We start from the raw sequence: 13,537 nt of genomic DNA on the forward strand, positions 1-13,537 counted from the left end.
TGTGTGTGTGTGTGCGTGTGTGTGTGTGTGTGTGTGTGTGTGTGTGTGTGCATGTGCCCAAAAGAAAAATTATGGGGAACTAACAATCAGCGGAACCAGGAAAAACTTCTTGAAGGAAATGGTACTTGAATGGGACCTTGAAAGGTGCTAAAGTTGAGGAGGAGGTAAGGATGGAGAGTCTTCCAGGTATGAGGGACAGCCTGGCTAAAGCCATAGCAAAAGAATGTCACCTATAAACAGCTGCACATAGAGCAGTTTGTCTGGAGTACAGAGTACATGAAGGGGGAAAAATTAATAAATCAATACGGAAAGTTAGACTGGAGCCAGATGTGAAGGTAAATGCCAAACAGGAGTCTGTATTTAATCCTAAAAACCACGATAGCTGTTGAAGCTTTGGAGGCTGCTAAGAGCTCCATTTTAGGGATATTAGTTTGTTCATTGCATGGAGGATGAGCACAGCAGACATGGAGGAAGGCACAGGAGTGGCAGCTGATATGACCCTTACTAATTTAAGGGATTCTGGGGTCAGAGGTCTAGAGCTGGAAGGGACTCCAGAAGACATCTAGTCCAACCCCTTCATTTTACAGATAGGGAAACAGACCCTGAGAGGTAACTTTTCCAAGATCACAAAGATAGTAAGTAGTAGAGCAGCCTTTTGGAGGTTCATAAATTTGATAGTTCAAGAACTTCTGGACTAGGTGAACTTTGTCAGCTAAGAGAGGGACCTTAGACATCCCCTAATCCAACACAGTCCTTTTCCCTAATTTTATAGATAAGGAAATTTAGGCACTGAGAAGCCAAGGCCAGCCAGGCAATAACTAGGAGCTTCTATATCTTCTGATCACAAATCCTGCAAGTTTTGAGGTCCCTAGGCAATAAAAAGATGTCATTTTACCCACTTTGTTAGATACCTCTTCAAATCTCTGTGCATTTTAAACAACTGCTATCTTTCCTTGTTCTCAAGATTAAATCAGGTTGTGCCTGAGATTGTGTAAGGTGTATGGGCATGCTTCTCCCCTCTGCATTGCTAATACTCTTCCCGACATAAATGAGAGGATGAGGGTCTATGACAGTCTGTCATTCTTAGACTGGTCTGTGATCCCAGGGATTTTCCCTATTCCAGATCCTTACCATATGTCCTTCCCTAAATGTTTCCCAAGTTTGGGGGGCTTTCTTGGATCACCATCCATACTGTGGACAAACCCAATAATACCAGGGCTCCGAGAACAGAGCTAGCTAATGAATCTTAAAGTTCTTGGCTTGTGAAAAGCACCGGACGCATGTTTAAGATTATGTTCCCACTAAGGAACGTCTGTGTAGAGAATTGGCCTCGAGATCCATACCTAGGTAAATGGATGCTCTCTAGGGCCTCTGACTATGAAGTGTGGGTGTGAGGAACAGGAAGGCAGGAAGAAAGGAGACTGGGAAGGGATGCCTTTAGGGAATCTATGAGTTATGGAGCTAGGAAATGGGAGCTAAGGGGACTGGGGAGAGGGAGAGTTAAGTACAACCACTTGTGAACATTCTTAATGGGGGAGAGATAAGAGAAAGGTGATGGGCACTGCCCCAGGCTCAGATGGGCCCAGCATAGAGTCTCATCTATTCTCACTCCATCCATAACTAGCTTGGCTCCAGTTAGTGACAAATTGGCCGGGGAAGCTAAGGGAGCAAGGAAACAGAGTGCATTCAGAAAAGGGTCAACTTTGGTCTCATTTGATTTAAACCTTCCTACAACATCAGGAAAAGGGTATAAACATTGAAGTGATGAAACAGACTGAGCAGCCAAAGCTGGGTGGAGCCCTCGTCACCAGGGAGGGCAGAGGAACACCACCAAAAGGGGGAAGAAATTAGAAACATGGACAGGAAATCACAGCCTGGGCCCTGCTTCAGCAAATCAGAATAACAGGCCCAGAGGGATAGGAGGAAAGAGCCTTTGTGGACCCAAAGAAAGTTCCTGACTCAAGAGAGTCTGAAGCTGGATCTATGTGAGAGTGGGGGGAATGATCATTCATCTGGGAGACCCCAGCACATTTACAGCCGCCTCCACCAGGGCATTAGCCCCTAAAAGAAGTTCAGAGGAGGACTGAGAAGACTAACTATGGACCACTGGACTAACTCTGATCCTGCTACATCAGAAGGTAGTAGACAGTGATGGGAAGGTGGAGGTAGGGTGGGGAAAGGTATTTGAGGACCGAGGGATGAAAGGGCTAATTTATCTGGATGAATTTTAAAAGATAAGCTTTAGCCCATCCATCCATCCCTTTGTTTTCCTCCCTCTTCTTCATCAAGCATAGAAAAAGTCAAGTCAACAAGCATTTAAGCAACTACTAAGCGCTGGATGCTGTGCTAAATGCTGGGTATACAAAGAAAGGTCCAGAAAGAGGTTAAGGGGACCTATCCCCACTCTCAAGGAGCACATTGCCTAATGGGAGAGACAACACACAGACAACTATGTATAAATAAGATGCGTACGGGACAAATGAGAGATAGTCTCAGAAGGGAGGCACAGGAACACTGGAAAAGGCTTCTTGCAGAAAATGGAAAGATGGAATATCCATGAGTAAATTCTGAAGATGGGGGATTTTGAATTGATATCATGAAAAACTTCCTTACCATTGGACCAGAGGGCTTCTGAGCTCCCTTCCAGCTCTAAGATTCTGCAATTTTGTGATTATGTGAAGACTCAAGTGCTAGGGACATTGGTCTCTCATAGGATATAACTCATATACAAACACACATACACACACACACACACACACACACACACACAACACACACACACCCTTAAATAACCTTCATTTCCTGACTTTTCTCCTGTAAAGGTCATCCTCCTTGACTGTAATCAAAGTAAGAACTGAGCAGCTCAGTCTTCTTTCTTTCCATTACCATTTACCACCTCCTTCATTCCCTCTGAGGAGGCCAGTCCCTTCTTGGATCCACTGGAGTACAAGCTCCTTCAGGACAGGGCTGCCAGTACTCTACACTTGTCTTCCCGGCAGCTATCAGAGACCTGGCACTGCACTTGGAGCCAGGAAGACTTGAGTTTGACTCTGACCTCAGACACTTACTGGGCAAGTCTCTCATTTCTCTAAAATTCATTTTCTTCATCAGTAAAAGGAAGGAGAGTAAAAGTACCTGTAACAGGTTGGTAGAGAGATCTAAGGCACTGGATTAAGAGTCTCTCTGGGGGCATGGATTGGCATTCCACCACTGCCATCCCAGAGTTCTTTGGGCAATCAGATGGTACAATGAATAGAGTTCCAGGTCTGGAGTCAGGAAGACTCATCTTCCTGAATTCACATCTGACCTCAGATACTTCTGAGCTGTGTGTCCTTGAGGAAGTCACTTCATCCTGTTTGTCTCAGTTTCCTCATCTGCAAAATGAACTGGAGAAAGAAATGGCAAATTAGTCCATTATCTTTGCCATAAAACCCAAATAGGTTCATCAGAGTCAGACTCGACTCTTTTGATGAACAAAGGGAGAGTTCAGTTTTTCTAGTCTTTTGTATGCACACTCAATTCAGCTCAGAAGATAATTAAGAGATTTCCTTGTTTTGTTCCTAGTAGTAAGAGGGGACACTTACACATATTCTGAGGAGGAAAGAGATTCTATTTCCAGAATATACAAGCCAAAACTCTATAAGGATGTTGTGCCATTTTCTAAAGCTGTCACTGGGTAATCCTTTCAATTTACTACATTTGCATAATCTTTTCAGAAAAGAAGTATAAAAAGCAGATTAAGTTCTGGCCTGAGAGGAGAGGGAGACCTTTGTACTAATCATATCTCAGATGTTTATTAGACATATGTAAAACCTGGACAAGTGATTTCACCTCAATTTCCACATTTGTAAGATAAATGATACAAATTAGCATGAGGCAATTAGGGGATTCTGTGGGAAGTGTGCTGGGTTTGGAGCCATGAAGATCTGAGTTCAAAATTAGCCCGAGATACTTTCTAATTAAGTGTGTGACCCTCAGCAAGAAAGTTATTAACCTCGGTTTGCCTTGAGTTTCCTCATCTGTAAAATGGGATTAACAATAGCCCCAGGGTTGTTGTAAGGATCAAATAGGACAATATTTATAAAGTTATTGGTACTTTATAAAATGACAATTGCTATATTGTCATTAGCTATTATTGTCATTAGCAGAGATTTTGTCCTTCATACACACACAAGTTGATAGTAGGATATGGGAAAGAGAGGAAATAGATTTTTGCTCACTGGAAAAAATAAAATTTACTTGAAAAATAATATGAGGAGATTGGTTCTGATGACTTCTGAGGTCCCTTACAATTCTTATTGTGACGCTAGAATAAGGCATTTGGGGTAGAGAGAAGCTAAGTATTGAATCTTCTTTTCTTTTTGTTCTAGAAAGGTTCTCATTTACCCTCTTTGTTTAGGGACCATAAGATTCAGAGATAAAAGTATCTGCTCATAGATTCATAGATTTAGAGTTGAAAGGGACTTTTATTAAGGCCATCAACTAACTCCAACCCCTTCATTTTACAGTTGAGAGGGGTGGGGATTCTAAAGTCTTGTCTTCATGTGACATTGATTGACTATGATTTTGGTGAAATTTTCCATTTCCATAAAGAAACTGAATGTTGAAACTTAAATGGATTTTAGAGAGATCATCTAGTGAATACCTTTCCCTCAATAGATATATTATCCTAATTTATACATAATTACAGGGAATAAAAGATTACCAACATGTTAATCTGCATTCTTGGAGGTGGTGGTCCTTCTTTACTCTCCCTGTTAAAAACTTTACTTAAAAAGGCCACAGCATCAAGGGCCACCTCCAGTCATACTGATGTATGTCTGGTCACTGGACCCAGATGGCACTGGAGAGGAAGGTGAGGCAGGTGACCTTGCACATCCCTTCCTCACTTAAATCCAACTCACTTACACATCATGGTATCCTCTCCCTGAGGTCATGTTTGTTTTTGAGAATGAAAGATAAACAACAGCCCTAATCAGGACACCACCAGAGCAAAAATCATGTTCAGTTCTGGGCTCCGGAAAGCTGACCCGGCTAGACTGTTATATTATGCCTTGGGGTTCAGTTTAGGCATTATTATTTCTTCTCTGAAGGATGTAGTTCAGGTATCTGAGTAGGGCTAGATATAGAATAGAAACCCACTAGCAGATCCATTTATCCTTCTCCATGGAAACTTATTTCTTGTCCTGTTCAAGGAAATGAGAAGAAAGGCAAGTATCTTTCTTTTTCCTGTCTTCTACCTCCTGTTGAGGTGAGAACAAGAACACCTCAGTAGCTTTCCATCCCTGTAGACTTCATCAGTTAAAAGTCACTTTTTATACAGTTTCTACCACTACCACCCTTTTGGAGGCACATATCCATCTGACTTTATTAGATTGCAGTCTCCTTGAGGACAAAGACCAGTTTTGTTTTCCAGTTTTATACCCTCAACATTTAGTACAGTGCTTTGCACATATTAAGTACTTAATAAATGTTTAGAAGAGGTTAAAAAAAATTGAAAAAACCTTTCTGAATAAACCTGAATTTAAAAATCTAAAATCTAATCTGGCCTTGAATACTAGAGTATTACATGATCATAGACAGCCTCTCTCCCATTTCTTCTTTCAATCTCCTCTTTGGATTAATCACTTTCTCTTTGTAGCTCTTCATTTGAAAAATAAGGAGCCCTACCCTATATTCACAGATCAGAGGATGGATTTAACTTTCTCTAAATTCCCTTACAATTTGAATGGCCTTGAAGGGAGACACTCTGGATATTATTAACTCCATTTTACAGATGAGGAAACTGAGGAAAGAGAGGTAACATGTATCCCTTAAAATCATACAGGAGGTTAGTGACTGAGGGGTAGAACACTTTATCTTAGTACATCTGGTAAGATAGATGTGGATATGTTTTCAAAAGTATTTCCTTGCTTAGAGAATGGCCCCTGTGAATTAAGTTTGCATAAAAATCCCATCCCCTGGAATTCAAGTCCTTAGCCACCTAGTTCTCCCTTAGATCACCTGCTGTTCTGTTCAGAAAAAAATGGCCAGCCTTAGGCAGAGTGTCAAGGGTTGAAGGAAGTGGTGGAGCTGCTGGTGAGGGACAGTTGGAGATGGGTGGTCCGGGGTCCTGACAGGCACCAACTCCTTCTCAGTGAGGTCCACTGGAGGCGACGGAGAAGCCTTATGTGTAGCAGAAGAGGAACCTGTTGGAGAAGACGAGGAAATGGCAGCATTCCCATGCACCCAGAATGGTAAGGGCCTCCCCAGTCTGGCCAGGGAACCCCGGGCAAGGCAGACACTGGCTGAGCGCTCACCGCTCATGAGAGCAAGGCAACAGGAGGACAATCTGGCTGTGGCTGCAGTGGAGGCTGAGGCTACTCATAGCCATTCTCATTTCCCATGGAAGTGATGAAGGGAAACTGTTCCAGCCAGCCAGAATCTATAAAGCAATTTGGGAAGAGACCAAAATTTGCCATTCGCCTACTTCCTCTCTTTCAGTGTCCCCTCTTCATCCCTTTCAGTGTCCCTCTCCTTTCCTCTTTCTTCCCTTTCAATGCCTTCTCCTTCCTCTGCCAGAGCCTCATGCTGCCCACTGGGCACCATGCACACAAACCACTCATGGGACCCTACTTTGGATACTTTCAACTCATCTCACCTCCATCAAAATGACAGGCCCTTCAGGGCCTCAATGAAGAGCCATTTAATCTGGTAAAGAAAATGCCATAGGGCAAAAGTACTATTTTAATAATTTTAATAGTTCTAATTTAATATGGATGGAGTCTGTTATTTGGAGGCTAAGACAATCAAGAAACAGATTTTGAGGTCATGCCTGGATACACTGGAGCCTGGGGCAAAGTTATATATTGCTGCACTACTTTCCCCACCACCACCACTGAGGCTGGCCATTACCAGCTTGCTTCTCTCCCATTTCTCCCTTTAATATTCCCAGTCTTTGGGGTTCCAAGTTCCAAGCTTGGCTTAGTTTCTCAGCTATCTTAGAAAGAGGTATGCCAGAAGTTTGTGCACTTCAGGACCAAGGAGAATCTGAATTTTGTGATTGTAGGGCAGGGTTCAGTTAAAAACAAATAATCGATCATTTACTGAATGAGTCCTGCTCTGACAAGCAGGAGCCCTCCTAGCCTTAATCAGTGAATGGGGTGTTGCCTCAGTCAAACTGAGACCTGTTAAAGACCTTAGCTTAAAAAGATCAAGGTCTCCCACTGCATCCAGGGCCATCTCCAGTCCTCCTGATCTATATCTGGCCACTGGACCCAGATGGCTAAGAAGGGGAAAGTGAGGAAAGTGACCCTGCACAGACCTCCCTCCTTTAAATCCAGCCCACTTGCAAGTCATGGACCTCTTTGAGAAGAAAGGATAAATGGCAATAACCTGCTTCTATGAGGCACCAGCTTTCTTGGAGTCTCAAGTTAATCTAGACCAGAAATATCAAATGTCCTGAGTGTAGCCTGGATTAGATTAAAATATAATTGGGAAATATTTAACAAAATAAATAAAAATACAATAAAATCTAATTAATACATTTTAAACTAAATCAAGATGAGCCCATTGTATAGTGGATTTTTTCACAAAAAACACCCAAAGAGAAAGACAAAAACAGAGGAGGAGGTGCCTTATTAAGTTCCCATTCCATTCCAAAGGCCTCTAAAACCAGGAGAAAACAGATGGGAAGCTTGGGAAAGGGAGCAAAATATCACTGGGTTCTCATCTTATCAACTACCAATTTAGGGAAGTCATGGCCAAGTTTGCAGAGGGAGACCTCTTTCACCAGTGTCAGACCAAGAGTTTGAATAAGTGCTACCCTTCTTCCCACACAGGCCCAGCAGGGCCCAGCTGTAGCCGCTGTCAGAAGAACCTGTCCTTGCACACATCCGTGAGAATTCTGTACCTCTTCTTGGCCCTCCTGCTAGTGGCTGTGGCAGTTCTGGCTTCACTGGGTGAGTGGAGACCACCCTCCCCCAAAAGGCACATCCCACCTCTCCCAGCATGCACGACTCTCCACAAGCCAAGGAAGGAATGACCAGAGGGCCTTCATAACTTCCTACTATATTTATTTCATCTCAATGAGTTTCTCAGGGTCTTCTGGCCCAGGTTCCCCAATCCTAACCCTTTTCTAATCTGGAGAATCTCAATGTCCTTTTGGACATAAATCAGAGATTCCTAATTTTTTTTAATATATCATGGACCCTTTTGGCAGCTGGTCCCTTCTCAGAAGAATATCTTTAAATACATAAAATAAAATATATAATATTACAAAGGAAACCAACTCTATTGAGATAAAGATATGTTTTTCCCATCTAAATTCCTAGACCCATATACCCAGGGGTCACTATGTCATATGATATAAAGGAAAAAAATCTGGAGCCAAAATTGGGGAGCTAGGTTCCAGTCACATTTCTGCCAATAACAAGTTTATGGGTCTTACTCTGGGATCAAAGGGGAATGTTGGACTAGTCTCTCATGACTTAACTTTCTAGTAGGCTGGGGGAAAGCAGAGGCTATCCAGCCTAGAGACAGATTCAAGTAATTCACTCCCTTATAACAGAGCATCCCATAGGGGCTGTGCTCTGAGAGGAACTAGACAAAGAAACAGCTTGAGCTGGAATCAATCTACTCCTTAACATGTAAGCACAGGTCCAGAAGCTCCATTCCTAATCACAGAGTTCACAGGGGTTAGCAAACAGAAGGAAGGGTTTTCATCCAATTCTTCCAGAACTTAGACTATGCCTTGGTTGTAAATATGGTTTAATAATAACCACTGGGAGGAGGTAGAAGGTAGCTAGGTGGTACAGCGGATAGGGCACTGGCCCTGGAATCAGAAGAACCCAAGTTCAAATCTAGCTTCAGAAACTCACCAGCTGTGTGATCCTGAGCAAGTCACTTAACCCCAACTACCTCCCCCCAAAATAGCCTGGGAATATGCTGTTAAATATTTAACAACTAGCTTTCCAAAAACATAAGGTTAACTTTTAAGTTAAAGAAATATGATCATGTTTTCTCCACCATTTTCTTAGTCTAATCAGTAAAACAATAAATCATGCCCTGAATTGTAGTACTCACACGAAATGGGCTTGGCCCTACCCTGAAATAATTGACATCTAAGTTTTCAAAGTTGCTTTCAGAGGCCTCTGATCCCTGCTGGCTGCATAAGTATAGGCATGCTACTATTACCTAACTTAGGGTTCCAGGCAATTCTCTAAACCTACTTGTTGCTGGGAAGGTGATGACCAGAGGAGGAACAAATTTCTCCTGTGTTTGAGTTTTTCCTACACCAGTGAAAGTACAAGTTAATTCCCTATTCTATCCCTTTTCATTTGCACACTGTGTGTGATTTTCACATTGATTGTAGCCTGAGCCATATTAAACTGTAACTGAGAAATGTTCAACAAAATTTTTAAAAAATCAATACACCATAGATAATGTTGATATGTGGTTTTCTAAGTCAGCACAGGGCCTGCAGGGATCCATTTCTATTTGAATTGGACACCACTAAACTAAAATTACTTCAGAAGTCCTTTCTAAGTCTAGATCTGTTATCCTAAGTTGTCTTTAAAAAAACATTCACTGATGAAAGTCAACCCCAGATCACCACTGAAACTCAAATAAAGTTAGTCCTCACCCCCAGATTCTATTTCCTTCCCTAAGAGTTCTGGCTTTGAGACATGACAGTCAGTCTCAGGCCCAGGCTGATGCTCAAAATACAGGTGTTACTTAATTGACTGTCTTCTGGACCTACAGAAAATTCTCATACATGCCACAGGGAATTCCAGATTACATGAATGTATCCCTGGGCAACAAGGGACTCCCTTTCCATTATTTCCCAATCATAAAGTTACAGGATTTAGTGGTGAAAGGGACTCAGAAAGACATAATGGAATCATAGGAGTCAGAGTTTAAATTTCCACTATTCTACTATCTAAGAGACCTTGGAGAACACTCTTCATTCTACAAATAAAGAAACTGAACCTCAGAGAGGCTAAATAATTTGGGTTTCAAAGAAGGTTCCCTTGACTCCAATGGCCTCTCTACCCATATCACTCACCTTTGTAATTCTAAATTACTAAATTCTAAATTCTAAAATTTCCCCTTCCCTGACGAATCTCAATTTCCTCATCTGTAAGATGACAGATCTGTACTGGATGACCGTTAAAAGTCCTTTCCAAATCTCAAGCTCTGATTCTATAACATAGTCATTTACTCATTAGCATCCAGCTAAATGTGTACCCAATCAATCAACAGACAGTTTTTAAACCCTTTCATCACATCATTTCAGAGTCAGCAGGACTATCATAGATCTTCTTTTTATATTAGATATTATCTTTATTTATTTTTAATAATAGCTTTTTATTTTCAAATACATGCAAAGATAATTTTCAACATTCACTCTTGCAAAACCTCATGTTCTAAATTTTTTCCCTTCCTTGCCCTCACCCCTCTCCCCTAGACAATAAGTAATCCAATATAGGTTAAAAATGTGCAATTCTTCTATACGTATTTTCACATTTATCATATCATGGAGTTTCTAATCCAATTTCCTCCTGTTATATTTCCCCCTAAATTGCTCTATCTTGTCTATTTGAATTCTCTTAAGCCCTTACCTCTCATGTTCTCTCCTGTGTTTCTTCCACAGTGTTTAAGAAGGTTGACTCTCTCTCAGAAGACATCACCATCACGCAGTCAAACTATGAGAAGAAGATAGTTTCTGTGCAGGAAAATCTCCAGGAATTAGGTGGGTGTGCCTACAGCCCTCCTTATGGCTGCTCTCCTATCCAGAATAGAACCCTGTTTTTACTTCCAGAGTTACTGGGAAACTAGACAGTTCCACATCAGCCATTCTGGGTAAAATGACATTACAGATAGATACAGAAAGACATAGATATAAGTGGTTGGATAGATAGAACATTTATTAAACACTAACTATAGGCCAGATATTATGCTAAGCACTGGTAATACAAGTATCAGCAAACAAGACAATCCTTGCTTTTAAGGAGGTAATTCTAATGTATAATGGAGGAAAACAATAGTAAAAAAAAATATATTAGAGCAGTAAAGAGAGACACATGAGTGCTTGGACTAGAGATGGATGGCCAGGAGATGACCCACATGGGTCTGGGATAAAGATAAAACAAAATCCCACCTACTGAAGCCCAGAGTTGTTCTAGAGTCAGTTATTATACCATCATCATAGTTTTATGGGGACATAAAATCTTTGGGGATAAAATCCTATAGGTCTGTAGTAGAATGGGTAGTAAAAGCTTTGTCTTTCAAAACTCTGATTTGGTTTTTAAAAAAAACAAAACTACTCCAGGTAAATGAGAAACTTTTCTAAGCAAGATTTTGAAAGAGGAATTATTTAAAAAAAAAAAAAAGGTCAGGATATCATCTACTTACTTACCTTTGTATTTCTCTTAGTGCCTAGCATAGTTCACTGAATATATGGGAACTTAATAGATTGAATAAACAAATGTTGTCTGATGGAGAGGCAACAGGTCAATGCTTTCACTCCAATCAGTAGTGAGATTAGGCCCTTAAATTTCCCCTGTATTTTCAGTCTGTGTGAGATGAATAAACTCATTTTTAAAATTTTTAATTTTAAAAAAATTTAGTGAATGGAATAGGTAATATGGAAACCAAATTATCACTCTTTGCAGATATGATGGTATACTTAGAGAACCCTAGGGAATCAACTAAAAACTATTAGAAATAATCCACAACTTCAGCAAAATTGCAGGATATAAAATAAATCCACATAAATCATCAGTATTTTTATATATCACTAACAAAATCCAACAGCAAGAGATACAAAGAGAAATTCTATTTAAAATAACCATTTAGAGTATAAAATATTTGGTAATCTATCTGCCAAGGGAAAGTCAGGAACTATTTGAGCAAAACTACAAAACATTTTCCACACAAATAAAGTCAGATCTAAGCAATTGGAAAAATGCCAAGTGCTCTTGGATGGGTCAAGCAAATATAATAAAGATGACAATACTCCCTAAACTAATCTATTTATTTAGTGCTATACCAATCAAACTCCCAAGAAACTATTTTACTGACCTGGAAAAAATAACAACAAAATTCATCTGGAAGAACAAAAGATCAAGAATTTCAAAGGAATTAATGAAGAGAAAAGCAAATGAAGGTGGCCTTGCTGTACCATATCTAAACCTCTATAATAAAGCAGTGGTCATCAAAACCATTTAGTACTGGCTAAGAAATAGAGAAGTTAATCAGTGGAATAGGTTAGGTTCACAGAACAAAATAGCCAGTTACTATAGCAATCCAGTGTTTGACAAACCCAAAGACCCCAACTTTGGGGATAAGAATTCACTATTTGACAAAAACTGCTGGGAAAATTGGAAACTATTATGGCAGAAAGTAGGCATAGACCCATATCTAACACCGTATACCAATACAAGGTTGAAATGGGTTCATGATCTAGACATAAAGAATGATATTATAAACAAATTAAAAGAACATAGAATGGTTTACCTCTCAGATTTGTGGAGGAGGAAGGAATTGTCACCAAAGAAGAACTAGAGATCATTATTGATCACAAAATAGATAATTTTTATTATATTAAGTTAAAAAGTTTTTGTACAAACAAAACTAATGCAGACAAGATTAGAAGGGAAGCAATAAACTGGGAAAACATTTTTACATCCAAAGGATCTGATAAAGGTCTCATTTCTAAAATGTATAGAGGATTGACTCAAATTTATAATAGTTCAAGCCATTCTCCAATTGATAAATGGTCAAAGGATATGAACAGACAATTTACAGATGAAGAAATTGAAACTATTTGTAGCCACATGAAACAGTGCTCCAAATCACTATTGATGAGAGAAATGCAAATCAAGACAACTCTGAGATCCCACTATACACCTCTCAGATTGGCTAAGATGACAGGAAAAGATAACAACAAATCTTGGAGGGGATGTGGGAAAAATGGGACACTGATACATTACTGGTGCAACTGTGAATGTATCTAACCATTCTGGAGAGCAGTTTGGAACTATGCTCAAAAAGTTATCTATTTGTGCATACCCTTTGACCCAGGGGTGTTTCTATTGGGCTTATATCCCAAAGAGAGCTTGAAAGAGAAGGGACCCACTTGTGCAAAAATGTTTGTGGCAGTTTTTTTGTAGTGGCAAAAAACTGGAAACTGAGTAGATAGATACCCATCAATTGGAGAATGGCTGAATAAATTATGGTATATGAATGTTATGGAATATTATTGTTCTGTAAGAAATGACCAGTGGGATGATTTCAGAGAGTCCTGGAGAGACTTACATGAACTGAGTGAAATAAGCAGAAACAGGAGATTATTATGCACGGCAACAACAAGACTATACAATGATCAATTCTGATGGACAGGGCTCTCTCTTCAACAATGAGAGGATTTAAACCAGTTCCACTTGTTCAGTGATAAAGAGAGCCATCTACACCCAGAGAGAGAACCATGGGAACAGAGTGTGGACCATAACATACCATTCTCACTCTCTCTGTTGTTATTTGCTTGCATTTTGTT

The 13,537-nt window shown here is 40.2% G+C and overlaps 1 protein-coding gene across 6 annotated transcripts in view; it reads left to right on the forward strand.

The window, feature by feature from the left end:
• SCARA3 (scavenger receptor class A member 3) overlaps nt 1-13,537 on the forward strand; it is a 52,951-nt gene that overhangs the window by 21,393 nt on the left and 18,021 nt on the right. For 2 of the 6 annotated variants that reach the window (XM_031951466.1, XM_031951465.1), the window contains exons 3-5: nt 6,138-6,236; nt 7,821-7,940; nt 10,634-10,732. In XM_031951466.1, coding sequence (XP_031807326.1) covers nt 6,138-6,236; nt 7,821-7,940; nt 10,634-10,732 — 318 coding nt within the window. Of the gene's footprint in view, nt 1-1,514; nt 2,139-6,137; nt 6,237-7,820; nt 7,941-10,633; nt 10,733-13,537 lie in introns of those variants that run through there. The other 4 variants (XM_031951464.1, XM_031951467.1, XM_031951468.1 and 1 more) reach the window with 4 other exon arrangements.

The sequence above is a fragment of the Sarcophilus harrisii genome, chromosome 2, assembly GCF_902635505.1.
Source record: "Sarcophilus harrisii chromosome 2, mSarHar1.11, whole genome shotgun sequence".
NCBI lineage: Eukaryota > Metazoa > Chordata > Mammalia > Dasyuromorphia > Dasyuridae > Sarcophilus > Sarcophilus harrisii.